Raw genomic sequence first — 13597 nt, forward strand, 5'->3', positions numbered from 1 at the left:
TCTGCAGGGATATAGTGAGGGAGAGCTCAGGGGGTAAAAATAAAGGAGCCACCAGTCTCCTGAAAATGGGCAGCTGCTTCTAATCAAATGCTAGCTCTCAAGGCCCAGATGAAGGGGTCAGTGGTTTGCGCATTGGCTAGCTCTTCCAGAGGATCTTAGTTTGCTCCATAGCAACCACATGGTGACTAACAACCACCTGTACCTCAAATCCCAGTGGTTCCAAGGTCCCCTTCTGGCATGGTGCATAGATATACATGGAAGAAACTCCCATGCATATAAAAAAGACACACTTAAAAAAAATGGTATTGGTAGCTTTCAAGACCTCCAAAAGGCAAGGTTCTTTTTGGTTCCTCATCAAAAGCTTCAAGGAATCGGGTAATGTTTAGACCTTTGGACTTCCATAGTTCTTTCCACTAACTGAACAAATAACTGGTTTTCTTTGTTTTGGCTGCTCTCCTCTTATCACATACAAAATACCAATCACTAGAAATTAGAGTCAGATTGGAAGGTTTTTATGGATTTCTGGCTTGAGGGTATTTTTTTTTAATTTTTGGACAAAGCTTCATTTTGTAATTCAGGTGGCCTTGAACTTGTCATTCCTTCTGCCTCAGGCTCCCAGATGCTGGGATTGCAGGAATGGGCCATCATATCTAGCTGATGGACTCTTTGGCAACTGGACCTTATTACCTGTTCCTATTCGCATCCACTGCCCCAAACACCCAAGACAGAGGCTCAAATAAATATTAATTGGGCATATACTCTGTGGCATATCTTGTGTTTGATCTATGGTTTGGAGTTGGATGTTGAGGTGGGATGTGATGCCAAGAACAGTGAGATAGGCTCAAGGAATTCATGCTACTATTAGCTAAAACAGTCCACAATTCCTTTCTATAACCCAGAAATTCAAAAATCTCTGGAAACTAAACGAACATTCTGATGCCCAATTCGGTGTTAAAGCTTGATCTTGAACTGATATGAGTTTTTTAAAATATAATATTTACCCTACTTTATTTTAAAATTCATATTTTATGACAGAATTATGAAAGAACTTGATTGTATTGCTTTCCAAAGTCCTACTGAAGTGCTAGAAGGTATATCACTATAATTTTCTCCAAAATTAAAGTCTACATCCTGAAGTATACTTTGATCAAGAAATTGTGGACCTGTATAAACAAAGATAAATGAGGATATTGTCCAACAGAGAACACAAAATAAGATAAGAGTCTTTTCTGGGAAGCAGGAATAAGAGGCTTCAATAGAAGAGAGTTCAAAGATAATAGGTAACACTGTAAACCTCAGTACCTTAAGAATGTTCCTGTTATGTAGAATAATAGACAGAATTTAGTAGAGACAATAGAGAGAACATTCGGAAAACTATGTAAGTGGCAGTTTGGAGGCAGAAAAGCTCAAATTATAAGCAGGCGATGCTGTGAAAAGCAGAAGCAGCAGGAGGCCAGACTGAGGGCTTCTTCAGAGAGCTCTGCATGGCATGCCACCAGGCCAACAAGAAGACAAGGGAAGTTAGACACTTGTGGCATTGAACAAGTTTGTTCAACACATCAGGATTTAAATTATATCCTTAAAATGCACTCTGGAAGTTTAGAAATTGTTTTAGAACAATGTCTGTTTAATTTACAGCAATCACAAAACCCATCTCTCCAGGGCTCCTGATTGTTTCCTAAGTACTCAAAATACCATTGGACATCAATGTCCTTACATGTCTTTACAGAGTCCTTATGTGTGCAGGTAAAGAAAGTCATGCGGCTAGGAGAAGGCTTCTACACTATTGAATGTTCCTATTGTCCCTGTCTGCTGATATCCCACTGTGACTCAATACGGTTTTCAATCAACTAGCCCTCTCCAGGAAATGGATTGAAGCTCCCATGTTTCTGTGCTGAAAGAAAACACGGGCCCTACAGGACAATAACCCTGAGACTAGAAAGCCAGAAAGGTTTTCCTTGCTGATCAAGGGGCCAACTCCATCTTGTGGGTTGCTTGGGAAATACATTTGCAGACTTCCTTCTCCTGGCAAGAAAAGATTTAGAAGAATGAATGGAGCAACCTTCCTCCATGCCCCAGCCTTTTTCAGCTTGATTCAATAACCAAGGGTCGTGGATAGTTTTTCGGCTTTCAAAATAAAAAGGAATGGAAGATGCCTCAAACATTGGAGGATAATAAAAAAAATCACAAGCCACTTTGTCTTTATCAGTCCAAATGGTTCAAAACCTTACATTTCAGCCTGTACAGGTTAGCTCATCCTTAAAGAGGCATGTGTGCGTGTGTACCTTAGAATGACAACATTACATTATAACTCAGGTAGACTAGCTAGCATGCTATTATAATATGCCTCACTGTGAATTAAACACCTCACTGCATTTGAAATGCAGGTCTTAGTATTTAAGTGAAATGTGTGACCATTTTCTTGTAATCGGGTATTTTATCCGTAATTTATGTTTTGAACATTCAAATGCTCATGCATTGCTAACACATTTAGTCGGACTTGAGAACAAAATAGTTGAGCTCAGGATAACTTGAAATGTTTTCACAGATCCATACAACTATAATTTATATTCAAAATGACCAATTTGACAGTGCAGAATCTCCAAATACTCTGTCTGATTTGTACTCTCTCTGGTTTTACTGTTAAGTGTGTTTTATCTCCCATCTGGCCTCTGGGTCCACCTAAATTACATTTCCCTGGGGTGACTAGTAAAATGTCTATTTAGCTTGTATTACTTTTTCGGTCAAAGATTAGCTTATGAAAAGAAATCACATTCATAGAGTCCACCAGAATCAAAGTCTCTGGGGATATGGAGGAGAGATCTGCATTTTTCACAGACTCAGTACAAGGTTCATGCTCATACCTGGGTGGGGAAGTCACCGTTTCTCCCTAATAACCCAAACTATTCAGTTAGGGAAGCCCTTCGTTCTGGGGCAAATCTGAGTTCTCAGGCACTTACTGCTGCAGAGGTAGGAGTCCTAATTGTATTTGCTATAACACTGTCTGACCTATAAACGTAAATGGATTTTTTGACTGTTCTATCTGCTATCGTTTCTGCTTCACTCTGTATAATTAAAACCCATTTTAAATAAATGATCCACAAACATTCAGAGAGCAAATTTGTAAAGTTAAACCAGCGTGGGGGGACAGGGATGCAACATTATCTCTGATTAAGTTTACTTTTAGTGAAACACATACACACACGGCTTGGGGGGGGGAGAAGGGGAAATGCCCCCGCTGCTTCAATTACCAGTGCTATCTGAACATTAAGTACTTGAATAACAGCAATCACGAGTCCTTATTCCTTTGTTAATGTATTCCAACCTAGCCTCCCACAGTCAGATATTCTACAGAGAAGGTTTGCACTAACATGAAAAGTACCCTCCCTTCTCCCGCAGCTACTCTGGATCCTGGCTTGTGCATTTGCTCTTCGGTTGGAGAGATTTCACTAATGCAGCAACCTGAAGCACACAAAGTCACAAAGACCCTGTAAATTCCTTTCCAAGCCACCAAAATGCTCTCTCTTTCTTCCCCTTCCCCTTTACTTGCTTTTAAAAATAAAACCCAATTCTGCTGACAGCTGATTTTCTTTCCTCACCACAGGAAGTGGACAGGGTGAGTTCTCGCATCACATGTTTAACAAAGGGCACTGGGTACCAACCGGGGTCTGTGAGACACCTGCCCTAAACTGGGGGAGCCCTACCTTCCCCCCAAACTACAGAACTTCCATTAGCAACCTTAGGCTTGAAGGAGGTTCAGCTTACGTCAGACCCAACATCAAGCCCAGTTTTTCAAAAGGCTCTTGAGGAGTGAGAGTGTGGAAGGGAATTGGTGACCTAGGCAACAGGCTCCAAGCTGGTCACTCACAGTGACGGCTTGTTAAAGGCGTCATCCTTAACCTCTTCTCTTCTGAGTGAGAGAGTGAGAAATACAGACTGAGACCTAAAATCGTGTCTGATTTCTTTGCTGTTTAAATTTTTATTTAAAAAGAAAACATGAACCAGTTTTAACATCTTCCTACTCTCTTACAATTACAATTCAGGAATCATTTCATTGATATTAAAATAAGATTCAGGGGTCTGGAGAGTCGGCTCAGTGGTTAAGACCATTGACTGTTCTTCTAGAGGTCTTGAGTTCAATTCCCAGCAAATATGTGGTGGCTCACAACCATCGGTAATAAGATCTAGTGCCAACTTCTGTCTGAAGGGACACATGCAGGCAGACCATTGTGTATATACATAATGAATAAATAAATCTAAAAATAAAATAAGATTCGATCTCTAGACTGAAGATTTGGGGTTCAACAGTATTATTCATAGAAGGGGTTTTTGTTTTGACAGAGTCTCATTATGTTACCAAGCTGGTAAATGAGATTATTTTTATGTAGCAAATTCCACCATTGAGAAAATGGATTGCACACACTGCAGGGGAGGGCAAACAATCCACTGGACTAAGAACTTTGATTCTTATTTACTGTTTATCAGAAGTAAGAAAACAGACGTTATGACTGTTGTTCCTTTGCGGAACTACAGCTCCCACCATTCTCCCATTCTCCTGGATATGGACATATTCCCAGAAGCCTTTGTATTCCTCGTTAAAAAGCGAGGGTCCTATGACCCCGCTCTCTCTCTCTCTCTCTCTCTCTCTCTCTCTTTCTTCTCCCCCTTTCTCTTTCCCCACCTTTCCCATCGTGTTCGCTCACCTTTTACCTGCCTGTTACCCTTCCTCCATTAAAGTGCACCCACGTGGGACCGCCGCATGTCTGTGTCTTCTTCCTCGCATAACGTCTTTACCCTCTAACCCGCAGAATTAAGAACAACAATGACAATGTTCCATAAATGGACTGTGACTGGCTTTTCTCTATCATTAGGAAAACCAGATCACGGGTGCCATCCTTTGCAAAGAGGGCAAATTCCAAGTAGTGAATTGTTAATGGTAGGCCATTTTATGTATGATAAGATTAGATTATCAACTTTTAACCAAGTGAGGACTAACAAAATGGATGAGAGATTTGGAAATCCTATTGGGGAATTACAAATTGAAGTTGATCCTAATAACAAATGACCAGTGAAAAATGGCAGAATTGCTATTCTACCTCCTGTACACGTTTTAAAATCAGACACATTGTAAGAGCCATATTTTAAAGAATTTTTTAAAGACCAGTGGCTCTGATGACAACTTAAACATGCCTGATAAGAATCCAGCCAAAAATATTCACAAATAGCTCATGGGCCACTTGAAATGTGGGCTTGTAGGTATTCCCTTTGAACTTCACACAACATACATAACATCCTGTAACATTTTAGTGTTTGTATAAAACGATACTAAAATTGGAGTTTCATTTTCATCTAAAGTTTGAATTTCCATTTTACATACATTTTGTGAGTGTGTATGTGATTTACAAATGAATAAATATGCACATATTAAATATATGTCTTCCACACCCTTTCCTGGGAGGACCACTTTGCAAGTGAATGAGGGCTCTTGGTCAGGAAAAGTGGAGATGTTGGTGTTCTCAGACTCAAGGGAAGATCAGGTGGCCTCTATCACACACAGGAAAATAACTCAAAGGCGAGCACTTAGCTAAAATGGATGCTGCTAAAAAGGACCATGTCTTCAATCAGAAAATCAACACCCTAGACAATAAGATGACATGTTTAGGATCTCAATCTTAGTTAAGGAAGACACTGGGACTCTTCCAAGTTTCTTTCAGTCCTGTGTTTTTCCTAAGGAGAGTCACCTCTCTGTATAGTTACAAAGAATCAGAGCGAGGGAATCGGAGCAAATGCTAAAAACTCAAAGGCAATTGAAAACTAGCCTAGGAGAGTCTTTAACTCTGTAGCCAGCAAATGACAGAGACTGACCTCTGCTCTCTGTACTTACAATAACTCCTGGGTAGTAACCTCCCACAGTCACATACTGGGTCCTGGTCGTTGCAGCGAGGCCCACCGTGAGAATTAACATGGACACAATAAGCAGAGTCACAGTAACATAGATGGAGTTCCGCTTCCTCCTATTGAAGGCCCCTGTAAGAACTGAGAGACATTGAAATTGCTCAGTTCATCTGAGAAAAGCAGAGAAAATGGACTAGTAAGCTTCTTCTTTCCTCCCCCTGTTGCTAACTGGGGTATCTCTAGGGAGTGAACTGCAGAGAAAGAAGGGAACCTTCCGTTTTGCAGTCGCCGGGCGCCACTTTCCTCATAAAAACATTGTGTTTCTTTGAAAACAAACAAGAGGAGAAAACTCAGCAGTTATATAACAGCAAAACAATTTTGTGTTTTTGACATTCTATAAAAGATGTGTCGTACCACTTAGTGGAGTGTTTTTTTAGGGCAGATTATAAAGGCATATGATGAACGACAAGTGTTTGTATGAGGGTTTTAAAGGAAACTATTTTAAAGGCACCAGGTAATGAAGAACATTTTTTTCTTAGAAGCTAGAGATATGAAATTTAATTTTTAGGGTAAATATCAGAACTGAGCCAGGTACTGGCATTTTATTTTTCATTTATTTCTGACATTTGTTGCCTCATGCATAAACTTAAAAATGATGTGTTGGCCAGATTTGTCACATAACAAATGTGCTTAATAAAGTAAATGTTTGAAGGCCATTAGTCCACAAAGATTTGTATCAGGGGAGGTAGCTAAGAAGGATTATAACTTATACACACTTACGCTTATGCAAGGCTGACATAAATACAAATGACATGAAGCCCATGCTCCTTCCTGCTCAGGGCTTATCACACATGATAGCACCAACCAATATTTTTTTTTTCAAAACCAAGCTTATTAAGTCAGATAGAGAAATGGTATCTAGGCTCACTTTTCAATTTAAAATGTTTTTAGGAACCAAGTACTGTGTATGCTAGGAACCAAGCCCTGCCTTATATCATGCAGGCATTTCTCTGGCACAAGGAAGGCCTCCTCAATAGGAAATACCGCGGGAGAATTAACCACGTAGGAGCTCTCAGGGAAAAAAAAATAACGAAATGGGCAACACTATTAGGACCCAGCTCTCTTGAAGCCCTAAGGAAGACAGGGCTCTAAGAAGCAGTGGGGAGCTGTATGATCGGTCTTTAAATATCCTTAGTGGCCCTGATGAGAACCTTTGGTTTCTGTCTGTTCATAAGACCCGACATTCTGAGAGGCCTCTCTGCAGCCTCTGCAAATTATGGGGCCGAGAAGCTGCCCAGACTGCACTACTGGGAGGAGAGGGAAGAAAAAGAGGAAGGGAAGGGAGGTGAAAACCCTTTGAGACAGACCCAGGAGGCTTGTTGGTAGTGAGAGCTAAGAGTGAACAGGAACTAGGGCTGTTCCAGCAGCCTCCTGAAGCTACCTTTCCACATAGAAGAGTCATGTAAAAATGCCACCCTGGGTCTTTCCCAGTGTGCTCTCCACCGAAGGCTCGGAGGGAGGCGGGAGGGGCTGACGGTCTCCCCTGACATCATCCTTGAAACTAAGGGACGTGACTCATCAGGTACCCAGCTAAACAATACTATTCTAAGACCTTTTTACATCAAAATGGAGGCGCGGTTTGAGCTGGTACAGGCCCCTGACCTACTGTGAAGCTCCAGTCTCAGAGGCAATGGGGTTGTAATGGAGCGCGCTCTGCGGTGAAGTGGAAAGCCAGCCCCCAAGCAGAAAAACCGAAAAGCCCCTAGACACCTGTGACAGCAGGATCCTTTGTCTGCTGTAGCCAGCAGGGATGCAAAGGACAACCTGAATGCTCTTGGTAAACTAATGAACACAGGCTGGCCATGTGAACTGCCTGGTTCTGGGAAGGAAACAGTAGAGGGGTAGTGGGGGAGTGGACAGGATTTATTTCTTTCATCTACCTGCAGGTTCCTTATCCTTCTTGTTGACTTCAGAGCACCCAAGGGAGTCTGTAAACCCGGGTTCCTAATTTTATTTCATGATAGATACTAGGTGAGTATCCCAGGCATCCACTGTGGGGCTCTAACACGAATTTACTAATACAACCTCCCATTCTTTTCTTGCTTTCATTTGCCATGCACATATGAACTCGAGCCTTTGTCTGCCCTGGAAGACGCAGAGAGCATCTTACACAGACAGGGACTGTGTAACCTTAGAGACTAAACCGGAAGAGCAAGTGTGGCTGCTGTGGTCTCTCTAATTTGTTGTCTCGCTGATCGGCTCGTTCCTACCAAACAACCTTTAAGCTCATCCACAGCCCTGGAGTCTTCTTTGCAAATATCACTCTAACTCTTAAAAGCTAGGAGCCAGGTCAGAAAAGTGACTCAGCAAACCACATGGTGTCATTTGGAAATCGTTTCTTTTTCCTTTTGCTTTAGAATCTGAAATGAAATTTCATCTGTTGAAAAAAAAAAAACCCAAAGATCCTACCACCCTACAGGGGTCCGACTAAGCTTGGCTTGGGATCGCACTGCTCAAACAACTCGTAGCGCACTAGATTGACTGCCCAGTCTCTAGTCTGTCAGTCAGTTTTTATTTAACATTCTGAAGACCTTAACTACATAAAATCAAATGATTTTAATTGCACTTGGAGAAGTGACTATTTTTAAGAATTTCTGGGTAAATTCTTTTGAAATGAAGACCCCCCCCCATTTACCTGTGGTTTTAATTTGACTTAATAAAGTCCATTTCTACTTTTAGCAAGACAAGCCTTAAGGTACTTGGAAAGTGTGGCCAGAGATCCTAAAAGGCAGGAATTGTATGTACTTATGCCATTTGCCTGCCTGTTGCTGTATTTTAGAAGGCGGGAGGACCCTGTTTTTACTAAGGTACAATTTGGGGCTGGCCTTAGATGTTTCTGTAAATATAGGACCATCTTATTTAGGTTTTGTTTACTAAATTAACATATAAAGCCGGGTGGGGGGGCAGGCCTTTAATCCCAGCACTTGGGAGGCAGAGGCAGGCCAGTCTCTGTGAGCTCAAGGCCAGCCCAGCCCGTTCTACAGAGGGAGTTCCAGGACAGCCAGGGCTGTTACACAGAGAAACCCTGTCTCTAAAAAATAAAAAATTAGCATATAAAAAGCTCAGACCATGAGCTACTTAAAATAGCCTCAAAGGCTGTAAAGAATGCCTTTTGCTGTGTCAGATACACAATAAATAAGTAGCCAGCAGTTACTAAATAAACAAGTAATGACATCCCACAATTGTTTTCCTCCTAGAGAAAACGTCTGGGGAGGGGTTGTGCAAATCAATTTGGTCATGCTCATAGAATTCACTTTTTGAAATAGGGTACACTTTGTGGGCTCCCCAGAATTGAAAGCTTTATGGCTAACTAGTGTCAAAACCACAGAGCCTCACCACCCCGTCTACTTGGTACTTAGTATAGTATAGGCAGTTCTGTTTCAACAACTATTGCAACCAATAGCAGTGAGAGGCCAAAATCTCCTTATTGGCACTTCCTGCCCCCCCCAGCAGAGCTACTGCAGCCCTTCCTCTCTGCAGTGCCCCACCTTCACCCCAGATACCGGAGGACCAGGATGTAGCTCTAGAGGCACCCACTCATTTGCTGGCCTCCCCCTTCCAGACAGCATCAGATTCTTTCTCCTCTGGTCCCTCTAATCAAGGCCCCTCCCCCCGATCTGTATTTGTATCTGAATCCTCTCTTCATTTGAAGCAAGCTTAAATCTCCTTCCACCAAAAAAAAATTATCTTAATCAAGCCCCCCACTTTGATCACCCGTTAACTCCGTTTCTAATGCCCTAAAGGACTTAGTGAGTATATAAATTGTGACAGCAGGTTTCTTCTCCAACTCGTATGATTGGCCACCAGTTCCAGGATAGTGTATCACAGGAGCCAAGCTGTGAGTTACTCTAAAATAGGATATTGCCTTATAGGATACTGCCTCTTATACTAGTGCTTTACCTTGTACGTATTGGTTGATGGCCCCCTCCTAAAAGAGGTCATGTAATCTTTATTGAAATGTAGCAGAGATGCTTCGTATCCTGCTCTGTGCACTGAGGAGCTGGTGACAGGGTACTTTTCAGACTGGAATGTTCGGGTGGATTAGCATTTGCTTACCTGAGTCAGCTTCTGCCGCAGAGTGGATCACAGAAGTCCCCAACTTGAGCATCCCTGGAAACAGGTGGCTGCCCACACATGAACCTTAAGGCCAGTCTCCCAAACATGTACCTAAAGGCGCTGAGATCTACTACCCTCGCCTCTTTAGTAAATTATTCAAGACATGGAGAAATCAAAGATGGCTCAGTAAATTACAAATGTGTTGTTGGGGGTGGAGAGAATGCCCTGATGTAGTATTGGTGCATTAGCGCCTGAGGGCGCTGTTGCCAAAGTGGAGGAGGGGTTTACTGGGAGAAGATGGAGGGGCGCAGCAGCTAAATTACTCTCTTCATAATTCCCAAGTGCCTGCCTCCTTCCCAGCCTTGGACTAACGGCTGATTCCGAGGCAACCAGCAAAAGTAGTGCAGGCACCTTGGTGCAGCGGTGTGTGTGTGTGTGTGTGTGTGTGTGTGTGTGTGTGTGTGTTCTGTCGTGTGTAGTGTGGTGTGTGTGTTACATTTTATTTATTTGTCTATTTGTTTGTTTATTGCAGCTGTGTCTTCCCTGTAAAAGGAATCTTCTCAGAAATGCTGCCCTTTAAGGCAGAAACACAAACCCACCACCTCTCCTTCCCTTGGCAGAAGAAGGTGGCTTTGCCAGAGCTTGGTTAAGTGGGAGTATCCTAGATGCTGATTCAGGCCTGGGCTGTGGGATCAGCGCAAGGGAACTCCAAGGAGACTCCGTTGTCCAAACTGTGGGAACTTAGAGTTATCACTCTGCTCAAGAATTTTCTAGTGGCTTCGGCCTGTGGATTATTACCAAAACACGATTCACGGCGATAGTACCTTATCTATGTGAGATCTATGATTCCTTTCCCTGCAGTGGCGAACCTGAGCTGAGCAAACCCACTTAGCTTCTTGTTGCGCAGATCTTTACAGAAATACAAGACCGACTGGGGGCCCCCCGGGAATAAATGAGAGAATTCTCTTCATCTTGTTCTGAAACCCACAGAGCGGTGTCAAGTAGCAAGCCTTTGAACCCTTGGCCTCAGTCCCCGCAGCCACACGGCTCTGGGTGGGGAGGACTGGTTTGCAGGTGGTTGTTGCACGCAGTTAGAAAGGGTGCTGCGGAACCCTCGCCCTCTTGCGTCCAGCTCTCTTTAGCGCTGTGGCTTGATGTCTGGGAGCCTGGGCTATGTTAGCGCCACAGCTGGTCAAGGCAAGGAGTGCGTTTAGTGTTCTGTGTGTCTGTGTATGCGTGGGGTGGGGTGGGGGGCGGGAGTACTGGAGAATCTGGTACTACTGGGCTCTGGATTTGGACCCCAGTCCTTGGTCTCATTTTGTACCCAGTTCCAAATAACTACGACCTTAAAAATGAAAAGCACAAGTCGCATAGTAAACATGCCAAAACACTGGAGATAAGAATATTTTCACCATCCAGGTGATAATACTTTCAGAGGCCCCTTCCTTGAACGAAATTTGTTGCGACTGAGTCTTTTGCAGGCAGCAGAGAGCTCACACTGGGCTCAATCTTCTCCCGGCCCCTCCCCTGTGGATGTTCCAGCAAATTCATCGGAGAAGACTGAATGGCAGAAATTCGGGACAGAGGAGTTTTGCAGACTGTGAAGTGTGATAGAAAAGGTGAAATGAATTTTGCTAAAGTGTATCAAAGGCAAATTTTAAGATTAGGTGAATCATGGCTCAACAATCCCCTCCCGCTTTCTCAGGCTCTGAATTAATTTCTCCTCACGGCGAAATCACAGGGCTTGGAAAGGTGCCTAACAGTTAAAGGAAACTGTTTTTGTTTTTGTTTTTTAATTCGTTTGTAGCTACCGAATAGCTCCCTCAAAGAGTCACCAAGTTGATGCAAGACGGTAGCAATCCCCTAGTTTTTAAAAATGTTGAAAGGTGCCCCTCCCCCTTCATTCCTCTGAAGAGGAAAAGCGCGACTTCAGAAGATGCGCGGGCTCTCGCTGGATCTTCTTTTCTTGTGTTCTTTACCTCCCCCCCCCCCCCACACACACACTCACATTCACACACATTCTGTGTATCTGGAGCAGAAGAATAAGCATATTCAAGGACTGTTGATCTTTCTGTTGCGTATGTCAGGGCTAGGCTGTCTTCAGTGATTCCTTAGGAATTCCCGTCCCGCCAGCATCCCTCTTTTTCTTCCCCCATCCCCAGTCCCCGGGGTTGCAGCCCCCACCCCCGTCTGCGAATTGTAAATTAGTCCCCCCACCACCATTGCAGGTCTGAATTTCAGAATAGCACCTAGAGAGTTGAGGGGGTGGTGAAGACCCTGCTTAGTCTAATTTTCATTAGTCGTGATCTCAGAAGTGATGAGGACTTTGCAAAGAAGGAGAGTTGAATCGAAAGCGAAGTCGCAGGTTGAAGGAAGTGTTTTGATGCGCAAACAGCCGGAATTTACCACTGGCTGCAAGTCTGTACACACGCACACACTCGCACTCCGGGCTAGGTAGGGCTACTCCGACCCTAGCTTGGCGCTCCAGTCTCAGCGCATCACCCTTATCACAGCTGGGCCGCTCCCTTGGGGCTCCTATCCACCTCCCAGACACTCGAGTTTGAGGACCCCCAACCCAGCTGCCCTCTCTCTGGCTCTGGGGCAGCCAGGAGCCAGCTGTCCGGAGGACAGCGCACTTATCCCCTTGCTATCGCTGCCCTGAGGACAGGACTAGCGGCTAGACTTACCCATGGAATCGGGCAGGGACACGTCGCTGGACCGTTGCTGAGTCAGGGACTGATGCATGGTGAAAGCTGTCCAGTTGCCCCGGTCCCCGAAGCTCCTTCTAGAGCCCCTGACTCAGGGCGCTCCGCAGAGCATCCTACTCCGCCGCCGCCTCTCTTGGTCTTTCAGAGCGCTGAGAGAGACTGACAGCCTCGGGTTGAGAGCTGCAGCCCAAGTGCCGCCTCCCCCTCCCTTCCCCTCCTCTCCCTCCCTCCTCTTCTGCCTCCCTATGCTCCAAGAGGCAGCAGCATTGGCGTCCTTGCAGCAGCGTGCGCTTGCGCAAGACCCCCCCTTCGGCCTCCCCATCCTAGTTATCCACCTCCCAGCCTCCCAAGCCAGACAGGGAGATGGTTTCGCCCCTTGGGGCCAAAGCTGCGCAGAGAAAAAAGAAGGCTTCAGCCTGGGGCCAACTGGCCTCTGCAGTTTAAAGAGAGGGTCTTGCTTGGGCAGTAAACCTTTTACAAGGTTTATAATTGGGGAAGAGGGTAGAGTCAGAGGTTCAGAACTGGAGAACGCATACAGGGACACAGATAGACGGATACAGACAGACAGGCAGACACACGCGCGCGCGCGCACACACACACACACACACACACACACACACACACACTTATGCAGGTCTGATCTTACAGCTTCCAGAATGACATAATGGACCTGGAGATGATCCAGAGAAGAGTCACTCTATAATCAAAAGGATGGTGGTGGTTGCGGAGTCGGGACGGGGGGAAGGGGGAGCAGAATGCCTTATGAAGATAGATTAAACAAATTCGTACTCTTTAGTCTAGAATGATGAAGGCTGGGAAGGGATGTGACCAGAGTGTATAAAATTATGCAGTTATAGACAGAGAACACAGCCTTATTC

The 13597-nt window shown here is 44.3% G+C and overlaps 1 protein-coding gene across 1 annotated transcript in view; it reads right to left on the reverse strand.

Moving 5' to 3' along the window:
* Tmem255a (transmembrane protein 255A) overlaps nucleotides 1-12915 on the reverse strand; it is a 53031-nt gene extending 40116 nt beyond the window's left edge. Inside the window, 2 exon segments of the mRNA XM_041639894.1 lie at nucleotides 5885-6027; nucleotides 12699-12915. Coding sequence (XP_041495828.1) covers nucleotides 5885-6027; nucleotides 12699-12756 — 201 coding nt within the window. The 5' untranslated portion in view covers nucleotides 12757-12915.
* Between the last annotated feature and the right edge of the window lie 682 nt (nucleotides 12916-13597).

The sequence above is a fragment of the Microtus oregoni genome, unplaced genomic scaffold (assembly GCF_018167655.1).
Source record: "Microtus oregoni isolate MIOR12 unplaced genomic scaffold, Mior012 000061F_ref0000440, whole genome shotgun sequence".
In the NCBI taxonomy this organism is placed as follows: Eukaryota; Metazoa; Chordata; class Mammalia; order Rodentia; family Cricetidae; genus Microtus; species Microtus oregoni.